This window comes from Polypterus senegalus, chromosome 8 (assembly GCF_016835505.1).
Source record: "Polypterus senegalus isolate Bchr_013 chromosome 8, ASM1683550v1, whole genome shotgun sequence".
NCBI classification, from domain to species: domain Eukaryota; kingdom Metazoa; phylum Chordata; class Cladistia; order Polypteriformes; family Polypteridae; genus Polypterus; species Polypterus senegalus.
Genome location: NC_053161.1, coordinates 30,447,407 through 30,470,155, shown reverse-complemented (window position 1 = coordinate 30,470,155; position 22,749 = coordinate 30,447,407). Strand labels below are relative to the sequence as shown.

At 37.4% G+C, this 22,749-nt stretch overlaps 1 protein-coding gene across 2 annotated transcripts in view; it reads left to right on the top strand.

The window, feature by feature from the left end:
* The window catches only part of LOC120533861 (contactin-1-like), a 388,538-nt gene that overhangs the window by 214,296 nt on the left and 151,493 nt on the right, over positions 1–22,749 (top strand). For both annotated transcript variants that reach the window (XM_039760909.1, XM_039760911.1), the window contains 4 exons: positions 301–418; positions 7,298–7,448; positions 13,217–13,344; positions 17,714–17,889. In XM_039760909.1, the coding sequence (XP_039616843.1) occupies positions 301–418; positions 7,298–7,448; positions 13,217–13,344; positions 17,714–17,889 (573 nt within the window). The remainder of the gene's footprint in view (positions 1–300; positions 419–7,297; positions 7,449–13,216; positions 13,345–17,713; positions 17,890–22,749) is intronic.

The following is a 22,749-nucleotide window of genomic DNA, read 5'->3' as shown; positions in this document are numbered from 1 at the left end:
GGGTCTGTCACAGACCAGTGTCAGAGGCAGAATTCTGCTTGTTTTGTTGTTTTTTTTTTTACTTTTTAGTAACTGTTGTTCAGCATTAATTATTTTATCTTGCATTTGAGATAGAAAAGATGGATATGATGCCTATATTTTGTGAGCCTTGCATGTTCAACTAGTTTTCTACAGTAAACTTTTAATAATTTTCACTTTTCACAAATGCCCAGTATTGTTAATTATGTTGCATAAATATAAAAATATGCTTTATATATTAGTCAGTCATCATGTCATTGTTAAATCTTTTTTTTTCTGTAGTATGGTACTGGTGAAATGAAATTCTATAAACTGACACTCTATGATGCTGGAATGTATCAATGTATTGCTGAAAACAGACATGGATCTATATATGCAAATGCTGAGCTAAAAGTGTTAGGTAAGTATCTTGCATATTTTCTCAATCAATAATCTGTTTTTAATCTAATAATAGATTTTAATAATCTGTTCTAAACTAAAACAAAGATAGAAAATGGTAAGCCACTTTGAATGAAAGCTATGCAAGCTTATTAGATTTGCTTTTTTTGATGCTGCAATTACTGTACACTACTACTCACCAGAGATGTTTATATTTATAAAGGAAGAAGCTTTGTGAAAGTTAATTTCAGGAAAGGATGTCACAGTGGTTAGCACTGCTGCTTCATGGAGCTGGCATCCTGGATTTGAATTCTATGTCACTGTTGAATTTGCGCATTGTACTTGTGTCTCTATTTAAAACTTTAGGACTTTGAACCTGAAAAACTGGAGTCTTAGAAACCACCAGGTGATTTGTGGGTTCAACTCCTTATGCACCACAATCCACTAGAGGAGAGCATGGTCAGTGACAAGTAGAAAAGGTAGTACCTCAGAAGTTTAATAGCCTTCTTGATCACCAGAGCCTCCCATTTCACCACTGCATACCTGGTTTCCCAGTCCAACAGTTTCTGGCTCAGGGACATAATGGGATGTTCAGCACCATCAATGCTTTGGCACAGCATGGCGTCAAGACCTGTGCCCAAAGCGTCGGTCTGGAGGATGAAAAGTTAGGAATCATCAAGACTGGTGCTGACTCGTTCTTTAGGTCATGAAATGTAGCTTCTGTATTCACATTTTCATACCACTGTGTTGGGGGCTCACTTTTTCTTAGGTCTTTCAAGGCCATCATCCTCTCGGAGAAACGGGGAAAGAGCCAGTAGTAGAACCCAGCTAGTCCCATGAAGACTTTGACCTGCTGCTTGGTTTTTGGACAGGACTATTTCGTAATACCATCAATTTTTGAGCACTATGACCGAACCCCAAACCTCGAGGTTGCATAAATACTTGGCATCCATAAGTCTGAGGTAGAACTTTTTTGAGTTTATCCATATGCTGGCTTTATATGAGGTCTGGAATGTGGCTCAGACATGCTGTAGGTGTTCCATGTGCTGGAATAGATGATGATCCAGGTATGCATTACTGTAGGCGTTGTGGGAATGTACCAGTCTATCCACCAGATGTTGGAAGGCCACCAGCACCCTGTGCAACCAAAATGGAAGGACACGATACTGCCAGTGCCCACTAGGAATGATAAATGCAGTCTTTTCCTTTGCAGTGCCCATTAAGGGGACTTGCCAATAATACCCTTTTGTCATGTCATGGGTGGTCAGATACTCTCCTTTACTGAGTCGCTCAAGGAAGTTATCCATCCATTTCAAAAGCACCAACTCCCAATCAGCTTAGAGACCAAAATGATGGAACTAGACTAAGAACTATATCTTTCCTCATTCACACCAAGGTCTAGTATTCACTTCATCTCATGTTACACTTCTGTACAGTTTGCCTTCGGGACTGTGTATGGGTGTTCCTGGATGACTACCAGGGCTCCGTCACAATGTCATGTGCAATCAGTGAGGTCCGTCCAGGTCTTTCACTACCCACCTCTGCGACAGACAGAATAACTGTTTCTAGCTCCTGTCGCTGTTTGGCCATCAAATCAGAGCTGAAGTTAAGGACTAGTTAATGACCAAGGTAAGAACAGGGCTCAAGTTCCAGTTCTTCCATGGTTTCAGTAAGTTGACATGATATACCTGTTTCCTCTGGTGATAATTCAGTTGTTTGACCAAACAGTCCACAAAACCTTTCTTCTCCTTAACTTGAGAGGGGCTTTGCCAATGAGTCATTAGTTTAGAGTGGAAGATGGGGATGAGAAATGTGACATGATGTCCAGGATGGAACTTGCAGAGAAACATGACACAATGGTAACAATGGCCTTGTGCTGGCTGTGCCTTTTCCATGTATTCTTTTAGTATAGGTTGGATTTTTGCGAATGTAGTGCTTAACTGTGCAATATATTCTAATACAGTATATTTATGGATGATAATGCCTCATCTTTACAAGCTCCTTAAACAATATCTAATATAGTTGGCCATGTAGTAATTCAAAGGGTGAGAAGCCTGTGGAGGCTTTGGGAACTTCCCAGTAGGCAAATAACAAAAGGGGAAGTAACTGGTCCCAGTTCTTCCCTTCCTCGCAGACCACCTTGTGTAGCATTTGCTTCAGCTTTGGGTTGAACCGCTCGACTAAACCATTGGTTTAAGGATGGTATAATGAGGTCTTCAAGTGTTTAATCCCGAGTAATCTGGTAACTTCTCTGAATGTCCCTGAGGTGAAAAGGATTCCATGGTCTACTAAGACGTCTTTAGGGATGCCAACATGTGCAAAGACCCCTAGCAATTCCCATGCAATGTTCTAGGAATTAGCTGCTCTCAATGGGATATCCTCAGGATATTGTATAGCATAATCTGCTAAAACAACAATGTATTTGTGCCCCCTTTTTGAGGGTTCAAGGTGTCCTACAACGTCAACCCCTATGAATTCAAATGGGATGTCTATGAGGAGTACAGAAACTAGAGGAGAGTGGTCTTTTCTGGGAATCTAAAGCAGTAGATAACTCCAGGAAGAAGGACAAAAGCAGCAAACCTCCTCATTGATTCCTGGCCAGTAAAACCAGAGTTTGATACACTCAAGTATTTTCTCATCTCCCAGATGGGCGCCTAGGATATGGGTGTGAATTAGCTCACAAACCTGCCATGGGAAGGTCTTCGGGACTAAGAACAACAACCTCATCTCACCCTCATGTTCTGCTATGCAATATATCAAATCATTGCTAATAACAAAATGTGTGGTATTGGATGTTCAGTATGTTGTCCATTTATCAGAACTACTGCATTTTTGTTAAACTTAAGGGAATTGTCATTTCAATGTTCCCTTGTAAAAGAAGCCGGAGTTTGCCTAATTTGAAAGTACAGGGTAGTAACAAGATACCTCAAGGGGAGTGGCAATTAGCTGCGACGTCCCGACTTCATTGTCCGTGGTGACATCACGATAGGATGGTGCTGCACTAGCCGTGTCACACTGGGTCACCACATGATTGCTCAGTTGATTTGGCTGTGAGCATATTGTGGAGAAAGCTGGGGATGATGTCCACCATCCATACATAGGCCCAGAAAATACTCAGGAGTGAGTTGTGCTAATCTGTTTTTGATTGTTGACCAGTCTCATCCCCAGCATCACCAGGTAAAATGGATTACACATAACAGCCACCCATATTGTACGAGTATTAACCTCATACATGATAACACACAAGGCAGACCTGTACCGCTGAATTTCCTCGTGGATACAGGTTTGGCTGGTCTTGTTAGCACATAACAGGGAGCAACAATGGAAATATTGCTGCCAGAGTCTGATTGCGGAAACCATGTGGCTGTTTACTAACACCACCCCTGTACAAGGAAGAGATAAAAGGTTAGCAATTGCATGGTACCTTTCTCTTTGTACCCAGCTGCAATCCATTGGTTCATTGAGGTGAGGGCAGATGGAAATGGTGTGCGCTTCTCCTTTGACAGTGCAGTGGGCTCCGGGTTGGCAAAATATCCTGTCCGGGTTGTTTGGTTAATGGACAGTTCTGCACACTCACTTTGCGAAGCTGGCATGTACCTTCGAAGGGTATCAATGAGGTTGTCCATGTTTTTAAACTCTTGCCACTTGTCTACCCAGGTAAGAAACTTGGGGAGGGCATTGACGAGAATGTCACACACGACCTGTTCAATAACCTCCTTGGAACTGTTGATGTCTGGTTGCAGTCATCATCCCAACCTTCCCCAAAGAAAACTTGGGAGCGTTTCAGACGCTCAGGGTCAAATTTCCACTCACTACATACTTCCCCCTGCTGATCTGGGGTGATGCCATACTTCTTTAACACCGCGACTTGAAGGTTATTGTAATGAGTGGCGGCCTGCTTATCAAGGTCATAGGAGGTCCACTACATCTCTCCCTTCAGAAACTGTGTCATTATTTTTGCCCAGTGGTTTTGGGTGGCTATAAGCTCAAAAAAAGGAAAACAGGATTCTATATTGTCATCTGCATAAAGTGGTAAAAATACTTGGGACGGAGCTCACGACTACTCTTGGCGGAGAGCCACACAGGCTTTGTTCCGCGCCTCAGCCTCACCAAGCTGCCTCCGTTGTTCCCATACCTGGACCCTTAGGGACTGGAGCTCAGTGGCTGTGGTGGTGATGATGGTGTTCAGATCTTGCTGTTCCATTATTTTTTAGCAAATTTCCATACAACTACACTACTCTAGAATGAAAAATAATACTTAAATAAAGATTTGGGGTATCACCTTGGAAATCCCATATATTTTTGACAGTTTGAAAAGTGTAAACACACAATTAGCTGTGGTGATGTGTTTACAGACATTGGTCCAAATATAACCAAAGTAGGTAACTGGTTTGCCAATTTGTGAAGAAAGATGGTAGGGTGGGGTGGGTCAAGGAGGACGGACACTGGGGATGATGTCAGTGATGGTAGGGCAGTCAATCACCAGGGGCCTCATGTATAAACGGTGTGTACGCACAGAAATGTTCCGTACGAACATTTCCACATTCAAAAACCTAAACTTGGCGTAAAGCCACGCACATTTCCACGGTACCTAATACCCTGGCGTACACAAGTTCTGTGCTCGGTTTTGCAGACTGGCGGGACCCAGTGTCAAAGCAGTGCTACTGTTCCAGTGTGGTTACCCTTTCTTTCTTAGATCCACATTCCTGACACGGCTTTATAAATACACTGAAGCTAACTGCATATTGTTTATTAGTGTAATGCATTTGATTGTAATTAACCTGTAACAATATAATGGTCCACGGAATGGTCAAACTATTTCAAATACCGTAACTGCTTTAGCATTGTTACTCTCACTGCATCTTCTTCTTCTTTTTCTTCTTTCAGCTGCTCCCGTTAAGGGTTGTCACAGCGGATCATCTTTTTCCATATTACTCTCACTGCACCACTCAGAGTATTTATATCACTGTATCTGAGTGTGGAATCACAGTATCAGGTGATCGGAAAGAGAATTATCGGTATACAGCATCAAGCACACGCTGCCTCAGCCATGGAAAAACACTTCAGAGCCTTTCCTGTACAGACCTCGCGGTTCAGAAACAGTTTCATCCCAAGAACTATAAATGCACTCAATCAAGTGCTCCTTGTAGAACTGTTTGTACTTATAAGTACAATTACCCCACTGTAAACTTGCACTACAGTTATAATATTGCATAACCTGCACCACTTTATAAAGCACGTATTTACATATGATGACAATATCATTTTTAAGATGAAATGCAGCAAAATATGTTGATTATATTATACAGATAAAACTTTAACTTCATTTAAATAATCTGTATTGTTAATAATTAAACATGTGAGGACACGGTGCCGCAGCACTAGCTTGTTCACGGATTGATCCTACCTCGCACTGTATTCTTGCTGGGCTGGCGCGACACTGGAAGGATAGACAGAATAATTAAACATGAACTATGAAGATATTTCAATGTTCATTACAAGTTTTGAAGAATCATCATTCCAAGCTTACAGATGGCTTAACGTCTGTTACAGAGCTGATTGTGTGGTGATTGGGTATTTGGAGAAAGAAAAGTAAGGACAGGAATTGGAGGTTACTACATTTGAAAGAGACAGTACTGCTACAATAAATTATTTCATCGAAGGTCACGCATGGCACAGTAAGCCTCTTGCGTGAGAAATGAACAATCACTGCGCCACCGTATTCCCATGTTTAATAACATGCTTTCATTGCTATCATTGTGAAAAAGATTACAAGTATACATCTCAGTATTTTAATTATTCGGAGAACTGTAATATGGCAAATTTAATGGATTCTGTGTCCTGTCGGAAAAAGAGAAAGAGCGGAAGCACGTAGTGATTCACACACATAGAAGATCAAATACAAAACAAAACATTTAACGTGCTACTTTAGTTACGATGGGATTTGAGAAACTAGTAAATTAAACTATTTCAAGATGAAGTTCATGATGTTCTACTTTAATAACAAAATGAACTACGTGATTAAAGTGGAAATTTCGGATTAAAGCTGACATTTCATGCTTTTTTTACCCACTGTGTGCCTAATTTTTTTTTGTGTGTACCCTAATAAGCTTTCATATGACACTCAGACGGTAAACTACAACTCGCCTTTTCACGGCGACTTTGATATGTGACTTCTTTTTAATTTCGGGCACTGTGCGACTTTGTGAACTTGAGCTTTCAAGTTTCTTCGACAGACTATGTCACTCGATCAGCTTCCTTTTGTTGATTATATCACTGTTTAAACCAACAAATAGTACGTTTTTCCGTGCCTCCTCTTGGTATTCGCTGAAATTCTTCTATTTTCCCCCATGCTTTTCCCATTGTGTTTTCAGAGAAGGCTGAGCTTAAGGGCTATTTATATTGATTTGCATATTTAAAGAGGCATAATTCTGGGAGGAGTTGGGGCGGGACAGCAGGCACATGTACGTGCGTTACTTGTCACACTGATCGGGATTTATGTAGCGGAAGAATGTGGAAGTTTGCGTACGCACAGATTCCTGCATCTGGATTTTTCTGTGCGTACGCACATTCCCGCTTTTGTGCTTACGCCATGTTATAGTGTGAGTTCTGCGCACAGCGTTATACATGAGGCCCCAGGTCTGTAGAGGGAAAAAGAGAGAAAAGATCAGAAAACAGTGCCAACTCCTGGCTCAACAGATAATTACATTTACTAGAGCCTGTAAGCTGTGTCACAGTTGCTCGCTTGTGACACTGCCTAAGGTCTGTTAATTGACAGACTTTTTCAAGTCTAGCCACAAATTCTCAATTGGAATGGAATGTGTATGTGTGTGTGTGTGTGTGTGTATAAATTTTGTTAATATAATATTTGTTATAATATTATGTAATAATTTTTTTCCAGCTTCAGCCCCAGATTTTGAAATGAATCCTGTGAAAAAGAAGATTTTAGGTGCCAAAGGAGGAAGAGTGGTAATTGAATGCAAACCCAAAGCAGCTCCAAAACCCAGGTTTTCATGGAGCAAAGACACAGAACTACTGCATAATAATTCAAGGTGAGTAAACATTTCTTACAGAGAATATGGTTTAGTCCTAACTTTGTCCTTGTTTTTTACGGTAACCTTTGTCTATTGAAAAAAAATACTTTCAAAATTGCAAAATTGGATGAGGCACACGGATAATGGGAAAATGTTAAAGAAGTGCCTTTTAAATACACTTGGTGGAGGGGAGTAAAGAAATTTCAGAAAGAAGGATACAAGTATTAATCAGATCTTTTCTGACTAACTTCACAGTATTTCTAACTGCACACTTGACCTCGTATTTCTGAATTCATACACCTTATATATATTATGGCACTTTTTCTCACGGTGGTGACTCTATCACACTACTATTGCAATTTTACTCCTTTCAACCATATAATGTTTTCAGGGGCCTCATGCATAAACGGTGTGTACGCACAGAAATGTTGCGTAAGAACGTTTCCACGTTCAAATCGCGATGTATAAAACCTGCACTTGCCATAAAGCCACACACTTTTCCACAGTACCTCATACCCTGTCGTACACAAGTTCTCCGCTCGGTTTTGCAGACTGGCGGCACCCAGCGTCAAAGCAGTGCTACTGTTTCTGTGTGGTTACCCTTTATTTCTTAAAACCACATTTCTGACACGGCCATTATAAATACACTGAAACTAATCACATATTGTTTATTAGTGTAATGCATCTGATTGTAGATTACCTGTAACAATATAATGGCCCAGGGAATAGCTATAGTATTCCAAATACCATAACTGCTTTAGCATTGTTACTCTCACTGCACCTTCTTCTTCTTCTTTTTCTTCCAGCTGCTCCCTTTAAGGGTTGCCACAGCGGATCATCTTTTTCCATATTACTCTCACTGCACCACTTGGAGTAATCATATCACTGTATCTGAGCGGGGAATCACAGCAGCAGCTGATTAAAGTGGAAATTTCGAGATTAAAGTTGACATTTCGTGCTTTATTCCCACTGTGTGGCTATTTTTTTTTTGTCTGTACCCTAATAAGCTCAGATGATGGGCTACAACTCACCTTTTCACGGCGACTCTGATATGTGACTTCTTTTTTATTTTGGCACTGTGTGAACTTGAGCTTTCGAGTTTCTCCAACAGGCTATGTCACTCGATCAACTTCCTTTTGTTGTTTATTCCACTGTTTAAATCAACAAATAGTATGTTTTTCCTTTGCCTCCACTTGGTATTCACTGAAATTCGTATATTTTCCCCCGTGCTTTTCCCATTGTCTTTTCACAGTACGCTGAGCTTAAGGGTTATTTATATTGATTTGCATATTCAAAGAGGCGTAATTCTGGGAGGAGTTGGGGCGTTACATGAAGCGCGTGCATGAGCGTTACTTTTCACGCTGACCAGGATTTATGGAGCAAAAGAATGCGGAAGTTGGAGTACGCACAGATTCCTGCATCTGGATTTTTCTGTGCGTAAGCACATTTTGGCTTTTGTACTTACGTCGTGTTATAGTGCTAATTCTACGCACGCCGTTATGCTTGAGGCCCCAGATGTTCTCGTCTGTGGTTTATTTTTCCCCCCTATCAGATTAATTTAAATATGACTGAACAGAAGATGTAAAGGATATAAATCCACCACACATTGTTAACCCCATCTGTTGACTGTAAACTCTACAGTTCTCACCTAGTTTCAATCTATTTGAAATGTATTAATTTTTTATTTAATTATCATCTGCCAGTTTCTACTATGATAGAAATAAATAACTATATACTTCTTGATGCTCTTTATCAAATTATTTAATGAAAATATAAATATTTTACACCATGGGATGCGTACCATACTCAGAGTCTCATAGTGTCTCTTTTGATCACTGCTGTAATTTTTCAATGTTTTTGTAGAAAACTGATAGTGAGATAAAGTTAGTCAGATATAAAACCTAATGAGCATGCATAGACCAATTAGCTTTTCAAATGTTAAAAGATGGTTGAGCTGCCCATTGTCATTGGAAAAAGATCAGTTATTATCTCAATGCAGAAAAATAATTGGCCAAAGTAAATATATAATATAGGTCAATTTTTTGTACCCTTTGGCTAATTTGACGTGTTTTGAGCAAGTTGTATTAAAACACAATCTCTCAAAGGATTCTACTCATGCATGGATACCTGAATGGGCCTGTTAAGCCCAGGTTCACCCTCAAGAGACAAAAAATCAAGGGAGCCCTCATGAAAATTAAACCCAACTAATTTTAAAAAGCTGAATCTAGTGGCATTGGGATTAGCTTTAGACTCTCGGAAAATTCAGTTTTTGGGTAGTATTGCCAGTCCAGAAGTCTTTCAGCACATCCTGAACAATACACAGTTTTTCTCTCTTTATAAAGGTACCGTCTGAGCCAAAAGGCCTCTTGATTTACCCTTACTATATTGCCTGTCTCACCCCTTAATTATCTGCTATTTGTATGTAAAGCCATGGGATATTTCATATTTACCAATTGGTCAGTTTATGGGACTGAAAATCACTGCCCATGTCACATTTACTGACTTATTGGTGACCTTCTAGTACAGATGTGCTTGTGCCTTTTTATGACAGTCAATAACATGTTGCCTGATGGAGCCAACGCTGTGTAAAGAATTAACAGGTTAACAGGTAGGGTGAGTTCAGCCACAGTCTCTACTCTTTTTTTTTTTTTCTTTTTTTTTTACAATCTGCTTAGTATGTATGTAAAACACAAGGCATCAGAAAGACTAATCTCTCTTCTGTGTGCAAGGTTCCAAACACATGCCTTCCTTATTCCTCATTGCTCCATTCTGTGCATTGCATTTCCAGTTCAACATTCATTAGTTGGCAGCTCTCATGCACACATTACCTGCCCCTATGACTAAAGACAAAATCAAAACTGTTTGATTTTATTGGAGAAAGTCTTATGCTAGTTGGAGTAATTCACTTTGTTTGTCACATTATGCAGTCGGCTTCATGAGAATGTTCCGCCGACTGCCTCTAACTATAAAATTGTATAAGTGAAGGTTAAAACTGAAAATCACTGTAAAAGTTGTATAATGTGATATTGGGTTAAGGGAAGAACACAAAATTATCAGAACTCATGATGCATCCACATGTTCTCGGAATGGCCTCTGGCTATGGCTTTGTAGCACTATGTGACTGAATGCCTCTCTGCAATTCTTTCTTTTCCCATTCCTTTGTCCCCTGAAGTTCTTCTCCTCCTTGTTCTTTCTTTTTTCCCTCATTTACCCCTCTCTCTCCCAACAGTTGCTTTTAATGACTGCAACTCTTGCAGTTAAGTTGCGTTTAGCCTGTCACTGGAAATTGTGCGCCCTTGTCTCTCCTGCAATTTGAAAGTTACAATCTTACCCTTCTTGAACTTTCTTCATTCCGGATCAAGAATTCTTCTGGTCCTACTGTCCTCAACTGGCTTCATGCTGTTTAATTAGTACGGAAATGGTTGGTGGTTGCTCCATGAGGCTGTTTTCCTGTCCACCTTTCCCCATATGTACTCTTTTTCTGTTTTTTTCTCTCTTACTGAATTTCTGTTTAATGTGCCATCCGAGATGATTTGGGGGAGTTTTTGGGGTTGATTTTCTTCTTACATAGCTAAAAAATCACTTATTATTGTTGTTTTTTTTTACTGTATTCCTTTTTCATGTTATCAATAAATTTGTTCACAAAAGAAAAATGAATAGTGTTGTAATAAGCTGTTTTTAACACATCTTTATATTTAATGCGCTACCGTTGCTGTTCATTTGTCCGTCCAGGATTTTAAATCACTAGTAGCTTACAAACTGTTTGACCCATTGACCTGAAATTTGGTACACATATACTATGTGACATCTGCTATTCGCTTTCATGGTGATGATTGACCTCCAAGGTTATTCCTATTTTTATTTTATTCTATTGTAGAATCAGCTCTCAGCAGCGGCCAGCAGGGTGGCCATGCGACACATGTGAATGGGCGCCATTCTTATCCTTCCTACCTTCGTTGTCACTTCCCCTACCACTTCATATCTTAAATCATTCTTGAGACAGATTGAAGACTTAAGTGCCAGCTTAAGTGAAAAATTAAAGAAAATGTACTAATTGCAACACAAACACTGACTTAATCAGTTTTAACGCAAAAAGATGCTGATGAAAGAAGAGAAGAAGTGGGACGCTAGGGTCAAAAAAAGAAGAGGCTGCTTAGCAAGCGCATCAACCTCTGAGCAAACGAATGCTAAATGTACAGAGAAAGAGTATGAAAACTGTAAATGCTCAAGTCAAGTGTGTTCACTGCATATTATCGTGCAGTGTGCCATTACTGATATATATATATATATATATGTAGATTCTCCTTAAATCCATTGTGCCTCCCTATTCAACAGGGTACATCTATCAGTTTAACAAGGCGTGTTTAAGATATTCTATAAAGACTGCTAAGTAACATCTTTACAATTTGCTTAAAATCTTGTTACAATTTTGTGTTATACATTTTTAACTGTACCTTTTAATACTATTATTCCACCTCTGTTGACTGAGAAATCCAAAGAATGCATAGTTAAAGAGCAATTTTTGTAAATCTCAACCGTCAACTATAAAAAATGTTAAGTCAGGCATGTCTCAAGGTAATGTTCTCTCCCAAGTATTTTATACACAAGTATGCGGTGGGTTTATAAATTTAACATTTTGTCTGTGCTACAATACTGTATATTTAAATAAATAGGCATTAAACAACAGATGATTAAATGGTGGTCTGTTTACTTTGAGGAAGTACTGTAAATATATTGAAAACAAAATAGACGGAATTTTTAAACAAAAAAAGTAGACAGCAGTTCCACCTACACAAATAAAAGGAGAATGGCTTGAGTGATTCCTATGATATAAATACTGTAGAATTTGGGTTAGTGATCAATTGACATATTCAGAATATACCCTGCCAACAGTTAAGAACTTTTCAATGGAGGCTGTTTTCGTTAAATACATAGAATGAACTAAACAGCTGCATTTTTTTTTAATGTTTAATGTATCCGTTTGGCTGACTGTTCTGTGCTTTGCTGTGATCTCTGTTTTTAGAAACATATACTCAACGTATTCAGTTTCATTCAGTTCAGTTCTAGGCTAGGGATGTTATAACTAAGTACTTTAAAAGAATAATTATAATATTATTAATATTATATATTTTTAGTGCAGTTTCTTCCTAAAACCACCTGACTACTTGAGATGTACTCTGTCATGCTTATTGAAGTTTTTCAATCTATAGCATTCAAACAATATACAGAAAACTGTAGCGAAGCAGATTTTCTGCTCTAAGCAGTCAAACACGTTGACACTTTAAAGAAGTGACACTAGCCTTTGACTTCACCATTTTTTAAAATACAGCACAAAATTTAATTGCTAAGTGTTTCACAACATAAAATAAGATTTAATTTTATTTTGAATATTGCATGCATTGTGGACTTAGTGAACATAGAGTAAACAAAACAAATGTTTGTTTTTAATATAAAGAATTTTGTAAACAATATAGATTCTGATAAAACGTTTTTCTTTGGCAAATAGTCTCAGTTATGTACCATCTACTCTGCCAACTCTGTATCATCTCAAGATCTGAGCCAATAAAAACTTGACTGGTAATGGAGGGAAGAATATATAGAAGAGAGGATTACATTTTGATTTGCCTTTCAGAATCTGTGGGACTACGTGTTTCTGCCTGTATTAAGGTCAACCTTTCAAAAAAATCATAATGGTTACATGTATTTAAAAAAATGTATAATATTAATCTGATGACAGTGTTTTTACTTCAGATTTTGTATAATTTACCTTGTTTTACTCATTTTAGGATATTAATTTGGGCAGATGGAAGCTTGGAAATTTTGAATGTTACAAAATTGGATGAAGGAAAGTATACTTGCTTTGCAGAAAATGACAGAGGAAAGGCAAATAGTACGGGAAGTCTTTCAGTGACAGGTACTGACCTAATATATTTATGTTTAATTGAATTAAATATCCTTCAGTTGTAAACTTCTTTGTGTCTTTATTTCAATTAACTCAGTCAGCCTATATCATTTATCATTGAAGCTTTGAGTTTATGCATTTGTAATAAAATGTCTAGCTAGGCAATTAAGATGGCAAATTAATCAATTTATTAAATGTTGTTAGAACATAAGAAAATTTGTCAAATGAAAGAAGACCATTCAGTCTATCAACTACGTTGTTTAGCTAATAGCTAAGCTGTCCCAATATCTCATCCAAATGCTTCTTAAAGGATTCTGCATCAACTACATGATTCGTCAGTTTGTTCCAAGTTCCCATAATGTAATAATATATAAAATAAGTTAGTGAAATAACACAACATTCTGTAATTCATTTGCTCTGATTCAGGATTACAGTGTCCCAAAGCCCATCCCAGCAGCAGTGGATACAAACCAATAAACATCCCTAGAGACCACATGCCAGTCCATCTCAGGGCCCAGCTGGTTATATGCAAGAGGAAATCAGTACAAATAAGTGTTCATAGAGCACAGTACAAAGGGAAATACGAAGTTTACACTTTTAGGATTGCAGGAAAGCAATTTAAAGAAACATAAGCATAAGCACACGATTAAACACTTTGAAGGAATTGAAATGCTGGGAACAAAAGAGACAGAAAAAGAATACTTGGCAACAATAGTAAATAACATTAGTAGAAAAATACCACCATAAAAAATGTTGTTAGAGTATATAATTCAACTGAAGTGATTTTGTGTAATTTTATTATTAAAAACATTGTGATGTTACTGTTTATCACTAGACACTGCTTTGATAGAAATCCAGACTGCACTATTGATATATAATAAGCATCACAGATGGCTTGTGTCCGTCATGACCAGAATTACTTTTACCTGAGAACCAAACTGGATTCTTCCAAATATGACAATTTGCCTTTTACAGCAGCTGTGTATAGTTCTTCAATAGTGCTCTAGTATCCTGTCCGAAGCCTTGATCAGGTGGACTAAGGTCAGATTATTACATTGCAATTTGCCTAGCACAAGTGTGCTCATCCAAAAGCGCCGTAGTGAACCCAGGGTTTTGTTCTAAACATTTGTTTAATTAGAAACTAATCCTTGCCAATAGAATAATGTGTTTTTACATTTTTTGACATGTTAGTGGTTTTATTCTTTTAAGATTTTAGAGAGTGCTTTGGGGATCTTGTACTTTTAAGTTAACATAGTAGTTGTGGGTTTGGACGCTTCTTGTACTTCTGCTTTGTTAGGATGTTACCATAAATTTAACAGTGTGAACTCCTTTGTTTTGCTCTTGTTTTTTCACAATCCTGTTTTGTAAGAATTTAGTCATTTTGCTTATAATTATTGCTTTAATTTCAAGTGTATTTTAGAACTTGCCTTCTCTGTTATTATTAGTATTATATTGATGTAGAAGACTAAATTAAGTTAGGTCACTGCTGTAGTATCTGGTTAGGGGATGGTTTCTAACGGTCCAATCTGTCAACCGGGTTGTTCCGTTTAATGGCCAACAATTCAAAAAAAATAAATGCTCATTTTCATACTTGCCCTCTAAATATCAGGCCTGAAAGAAGATCAAAGCAATTGGCTGAATAGCCACGAGTTTGGGTCAGTTTCTCGGGAACTTCATCTAGCAGGTAGCCTTTGCCAAATAACACTTCTGTTCAGGAAGTTTGAGTTTTTATGGAGAGTGAATTGGAAGGGATGGAGTCACTTGTCGAATTGCACCCACCACTCGTCCTGTAGTGTTGTTAATGTATATAAATGTGTGTGTGTATATATATAATATATATATATATATTGTGGACGCTGGCCCGGACACACACAGATGGACATCATAAGTTCACCACACACCCTTTATTTACAACTATTTACAGTCAGTGCACTTCCCAGTGCCTCCAGCACCGTTCCCCCAAATGTCCAGGCCACACAGTTCCACTGCCTTTCTCCTGGCCGCCTCTAGTCCTCCCTCCAGCTCCGTCCTCTTCCACCCGACTTCTGCCACTGAATGAAGGTAGGCGGTCCCTTAAATAGGAACCCGAATGGGCTCCAGCTGCTTCCCACCATTCCGCCGTAGCCACACCCCAGTGTGGCGGAAGTGTCGGCTGCGCACCCGGAAGCCGTCCGGGTGTCCCCTGTCGTCTTCCCCCCTGCACTTCCTGGTGTGGCGGAAGTGCTGGGCTCCCGGGATATTCAGGCACTGGGGCGCCGCCTGGCGGTGGCCACGGGTCCCTACAGGGCTGGGCTTACAAGCCCTTCACCCAAGGCCCCCAACACAACCTGGGCGGACGCCCCCTCGCGGTCTAGAGGAGGCACAAGCCCTCCTCTGGTCCTCCTGGGCATTCCGGCCGGGCTTCAGCCCCGGCGGGGACCACAATATATATACAGTACAGGCCAAAAGTTTGGACACACCTCCTCATTCAATGTGTTTTCTTTATTTTCATGACCATTTATATTGGTAGATTCTCACTGAAGGCATCAAAACTATGAATGAACACATGTGGAGTTATGTACTTAACAAAAAAAGGTGAAATAACTGAAAACATGTTTTATATTCTAGTTTCTTCAAAATAGCCACCCTTTGCTCTGATTACTGCTTTGGACACTCTTGGCATTCTCTCGATGAGCTTCAACAGGTAGTCACTTGAAATGGTTTTCACTTCACAGGTGTGCCTTATCAGGGTTATTTAGTGGAATTTCTTGCTTTATCAATGGGGTTGGGACCAGCAGTTGTGCTGTGCAGAAGTCAGGTTAGTTGGACGATCATTTACTTTTCAACAGGACAATGACCCCAAACACACCTCCAGGCTGTTTAGGGGCTATTTGACCAAGAAGGAGAGTGATGGAGTGCTGTAAATGGTCATGAAAATAAAGAAAACACATTGAATGAGGAGGTGTGTCCAAACTTTTGGCCTGTTCTCTCTCTCTCTATATATATATATATATATATATATATATATATATATATATATATATATATATATATATATATATATATATATATATATATATATATATATATATATATATATATATATATATATATATATATATATATATATATATACATATACACAAGGTGGGTGTAATCCAAATTTCAACTACAACAGGGCAGCACATTCTGAAAAGGATTGTTCTGTTGGAAAATCATTACTTTATGAAATCATACCACAATTAGACTTTGTTGTTTATTGTTTTCTACCAAATCCTAATACTTGTGCAGTGCCTGAGGATTTAAAAATGCCACTCTTATACTAGGACCTGAATGTTGGAGATTGAGCAATCTATATTTTCTTCTTTTACCTAAATTAATGTATTACTCTTCAGAAGACTAATTACTGTTGTGTTAACTATAACCACACTAATTGTAAGCCACTGCTTCTGAGTGTTTTCACTCCACCTCCTACATCTTGGAGAAAGATTCTGTTAGTTAATGGTCAGTGTCTGTTTACTCTGACTTTTTCTAGATAACCACACCATAGGAAGCTGCATCTGTTCTTAATTAGCGGTACCCTTTCACCTCCACCCCCATTCCCAGAATGTGATTCACATATACAGTATTGAGAGTTGCAGGAATGTCTCAAACCCTCACTGACAAAAATGGAGTGCATTAGTCAGCACTGCCAACGTGTAGCTTCTGCGGTCCAAGTTCAATTCCCATCTTGGCCAGTGTGTTCTAAGAGCAGCACAAGTACTCTGGTCTAAAAGCTTACATGTAAAAGTGTTATCTTCTGCTGGAGTTCTATGACCTATTTTTAAGTACACCACTACAAGTGTACTAGCAATATAACATTTTGCTTTATGATAAAGTTAAATCATTGGGCAAATGTTTGTATAAAGTATACTAACATTTCATGCCTACCACTCAAGGCCATGACCTTATTGTTCTGTTGATTTACTTGATATGCCTTTTCAAGCTGAATTTTCATCAAAATGATCCTGCTGTATTTGATGTTCAGGCTGCCTCTTTATATCTTCTGCCTGACAGAGTAGAGGGGATGCCTTTTCTCATTTCAGAGCAACATTGTGCATGGTTGTAATGCCTTTTGGACACTTGTTTCTTTTTGAATTTCACATGAAAGCAGATCCATATTCATGTCTGTGTTTACAGTTTTATCTACCTTTTCAAATAAAATTTAATTTATTCAAATACTACATTTTTATGTTTAATTTTTTGTGTAAATGGGTGCTTAGTTACATAATCACTTACACCACCCATGGTTCTCATCCCAGAATATAGTAGTTATTCTTTAAGGCCTATTTTTGTATAGATTAATATTCTTTCATTGAGGAAATGGTTATTATTTTCTCTCTTCTACCCTTACTGTTTGCAGATGCAACTAAAATTACCCTTGCACCATCTAATGCTATTGTAAACGTTGGGCAAAATGCCACAATGCAGTGCTATGCTTCTCATGATTCTACACTGGATTTAACATTTATCTGGTCTGTGAATAGCCATATCATTGATTTTGATAAAGAGAGCGAACACTATGAACGTAATCTCATGGTAAGTAACAAAAGTTTTTCTAATTACTTTATAAGTCAAGTGATTGTCCTATTCTTGACAAGATTGTTTTTATATTTTTGTAAACAGTGAAGAAAAGTAAATTAAATTTTAAATATTAAAATACTTATAGATTTAAGTAAAAGGATTAGAAAATAGACTAAATCATTTAAAAAAATATGTTTAATGTATGAATCTGTTCATTGGTTGAGAGATTTTTTTAATACTTATTTATTCATGATGAAACCTCATAAATTTAAAAAATGTTTTAAATTACATTTACAATCAATATATATTATTCTTTTATCAGTTTGCACTCATTATATGAGTTGTGTGTATTACCCTCCCTTATGGGTATTTGTTATTTCAAATGGAAGATATCGTTGATCAATTTTCAAAATGATCATAACTGGTTGTTAGGATTTGGCTGCAAGAGAAAAACCTAGTTAATCCTTTAATTTTGTTAATTAACTAACTATAAAACTTAACTATAAAAGTAAACATTAATTAATAAATTCAATAAATGGGACAGGAAAACTGACTACAAGTAAGAATAAAAAATACAAAAGAATCTTTAAACACAAAAAACCCTTTAACGAATGATTATTGAAAGATAATAGAACTACAAAATTAATACAATGTCCTGATCTTGTTAAGTTAATAATGAAATGTTAGCAGCTGAAAGAAAAGTTAAAAAACATACCTTTTATCAACACAAAATTTTCTTCTATACCTTAGGGAGTAATGCTAACATTAGTGAAGCTAGCAAACACAAAAATTTTTAAAAATTCTTGATTCAAGAAACCAAGAGGTCAGCTGTACAAAGGCAAATGGGGGAAAATAGCAATGAGAAATGTACATTTGCAAAAAACAAAGACAAATCCATTTATTGTAAAAGTGCTGGTTGCCTGCCACACTCAGTATTGTAACAGAGTTATTAATGGAAATTGGAGGCTCTGCTCCTTTAGCTTAATTATGGGAATAAAAAGGGGAAGGAAAATTAACAAACAAAAAGAACATTAGGGGAAAATAAACAAAAATAAAACTGGGAAATGATCCAACTAGAACATGACCAAAGAAAGCTCCACAATAGTAATACCAAAATCAAAGAAATACCTTATTGTACCAGAGGATTAGTTAAAGAAGAAAGTAAATGTTATTTCTTTTCAGAGCAGTAATTTTGTACACCTTTTGTCAATAGTCTTTGACTGAACATAAAGTTTAGCTGGTACCACGTCTGAAAGGCTTACTCGTCATCAGTGATGGTTAACAAAGATTCACAAGAACATAATATTCTGTGTGTTATATTTCAATATATCTGTCTACAAAATTTCATAATACACTGTTTGTATTGAAAGGTTACTTTCAAGAAAGAGTCTACTTGAGGTAGATAAGTTGAGAGTGTGTTAAGGTATTGTCTTACGTTGTGTTAATAAACATGAAAACAAAACCAAAGATCCATTAGAAAAAAAAACTCAGTACTTCTTGAAGTCTGCCAAGGTAGTGCAAAGTCAACAGGTTGTTGGTAGCCACAATATATAGGTGTGGATATTGTTAACTGCAGTGGTGAACAATAAGTATTCTACCTGAGCCTTCAGTGGGAGAATTTCCACTGAACATCTAACAAAAATCTTAGTGGTATCATCTCTTAAATCTTGATATACTAACTATTTTTGTTCGAATGTGATTTTCATTATATTGCTAATAAGGAGTAATTAAAATTGTGAATGCCTCTATTTAAGACTATAATAAGCTATTAAAGGACAAAACATTTAAAAAGCGAGATGAGTAAAATGAAGCAGAAGAATGTTGTTTGAGAAATTAAATCGTCAACAACAACTGTCTTCTCATTAAGAAATTTGTTTCAAAAGAAATAAATAGCCATTGCACCTTTCCAGGACTGACTTTGCCTACCCCCACACTAAAGCATGTCCTCATTACTTTCATCATGAATTCTCATCCCAGACTTGATACTGAAATTGGTTACGATGTGTTGATTTCCATTATGTAAAATCTATATATATAAAATTCTTTTCGCACTTGAAACGGAAATTACGTATGACCACGCAAAACAGAAATTATCTATGACCACAGAACATATTATAATACAGGACCTACTCACTTCATTTGTAGGTACCATTTTTATATCGTCTTTGTGAATTGTTATTATTTGTGTGAGAGTTATTTTACTGATATTGAAAAGAACACAACACAAAGGACACAAACATGCCAATCTATCCCATAGAAGTGCGCTCCGCATCGTACTCTCCCAGCCCTCCTCTCTGGACTCCAGCGCTAAGCCGTCCGCCACCAGGCATGTTCTGACAGAGAGGTTTTATTTATTCGTCCGCGTGACTGTTGTGGAAACTGACACATTATAACTTTTTTTTAATTGGCAGTACTTGATAGTAGAAGAGATGAGGAAAACAGCTTTGCGTCGTTCTACTTTTTAACTGCGCTGAACTGTAAACAATGTGAAGACTACACCGCCTTCAGCGGTGAGGGGTTGTGAGAACAAAGTGGAGGCTCGGAGGCGTGGAATGTCGGGTTGCTCCTCCGTGTCGAGAGCTTCGCAGTTTCGGGTGGCGTCCTCTCTTCTCGCACTGTTTGTGACACTTCGAGTGCCCCGTCGGCTCCTGGGAGAGTGCATATCTTTGTGAATGTGTTTGATCGGCGCCATCGAAGCAAAAGTCTCTTTGTAAATTGCACTGCACGACTACTTACTGTCCCTTAAGGTGAGTTCAGGTCACTAAAACCCCGCAACATTCAAGGTTGCTTTTGTGATGAATTCTTTTAAGATGAAGGGTTTACATTTAAGAAGATGTACCAACCTCTTCTGTTAATTTTTTGGACTTGGGAATTGTTTGGGCCTTCTGCCCATTAAGCACGGAAGGGCAGAGTCCACATTTCTCAGAATAATTTTTCTCTTAAATCACAGGCACGTAGTGCAGGTTGTCAGGCAGAAATTTGCAGGATCGCATAGAAAATGTAATTTCTATACCACAGTGGTCGTGTAGCGCCTTTCACAAGGCATCTGCTACCGAGAGATGATCCTAATACATTTAAGCTGCTGTTAGTGCTACTTACCTGTTGTGCTATAGCGACTTTAAAATGTACTTTACCCGAAAAGCACTCCAGTACTGCTCAATGTGTCTTTACTTCTTGCATGTTAATGTTTTATTGTTTAATAATTTATATACTACATTTTACTTTTTTCCTTTGCACTCAGTGAGCGAAGCCACTGGGTAATCAGCTAGTAAGACATAAGAATTACTGTATATCAGGTAATATCTCTTTAAAAAATTTGTAAATACAGTTCTTTTATGATTTTTTCCATTCTAGCTGCAGAATTCTGCTGATGATCTGAAAATACCAATATGACATTTTAAGTTATATGTAAAGAATGAAAGGTGTACCAAGCTAGCTGTGATAATGTTCTTTTAAAATTATAAATGTAAGAACACAACATATTAAATGTTAGTAGCATCTAGTGTTTAAGAAGTTAGATTTAAGTATGCAAGTTGTAATCACACTATTTTGTTCATCTAAATCTGCATTCTCATTACATGCATGTTTAAATTCTAAGATGTTTTCATAAACTGTATTTCTAAACTAGTAGTGTTCTATAAATAATGTAACATAATTAATTTAATCTGTGTGTGTGTGTGTGTGTGTGTCTACATTAGGGCTGTCATGTTATAGTTACAGTTATATAGTCAGAATACTCATATTAAAAATAAGTAAATATATGAATATATTTAAAAGTAGGTTAAAATTTGTGTTGTTACATATGTTTGTATTTAATGTGCCTTTCTATACAGGTACTTCATTATTATTAATATTTTTGTTTTTTTGCTTGGGATAAATCTCCAAGGCATGCAGAGGTTATGACTTGTGCACAGACACAGCCGTCACTTGAAAACACAATATTTTCTGTGCATGGAAAGAATCAAAGAGAAAAGCGGAATCAGGACACTTTACATTCCTGTAATGCATACAAATCCCATATAAAATTGCTTTTAAATGCATTAAATGCCCAAGTTAGTCTAGTCTCTGCTCCCTACCCCCTCCTCTAGACCTTCATTCTGCTGTGTGCCTTTCTGGTCCATTGGTGCAAAACATGCAAAGTCAGTGCACATCTCTATTTTATGTAAGTCGAGGTATGGTAGTCTATTATTGTTTCACAAAAGGAGTTACTAAAAGTACTAAATGTTGCATTGTAATGATTTTTTAATTATTTCCTCCTTATATTCTTTACTTAACCAATTCTTTCATTAACAGCAACTTAAAAATTCTCCTACTAACTAAAAAAATAATACATTCCAAAATGTTGAAACGAATCACAAGGCGTGTAGGTTATAGTTTGGAGAAATAATAAACAGCTTGTGGAAGGTTGATCAAATGAGCAAATTTCATAACTTTGTACAGGGGGGCACTGGTGGTCAAAAAAATAAGATACAGGATTAAATTAAATGATGTTCATTTCCACATCTATAGATGTATTGAAAGTATTACACATGTAACCTTAATAGTTATTTTTTATTTTACCTTTATTTTAGGAAATATGTGACAAGCCAGCAGCCTCCAAAACACACATTTTGGTTGAGTTAGCCATGTATGTTTTCCTGATGGTGAAAACGCTCTTTAAAATATTTAAAAGATGTTATAATAATAAAAGGGAAATCAGAAATCTGGCAGTTATTTTCCATTATGTTTCATGAGAAAGGAAATCAGCATTTTTTACTACAGTGAATTCTTTTCCTGCTTCTGTGTGGGGTTGATGTGCTTGATCAACATTCTCCATACAGCTCAGTCCTGCACTCCATTCTCACTCGGACCCTTTTCCTTCAGATCTTCTTTTAC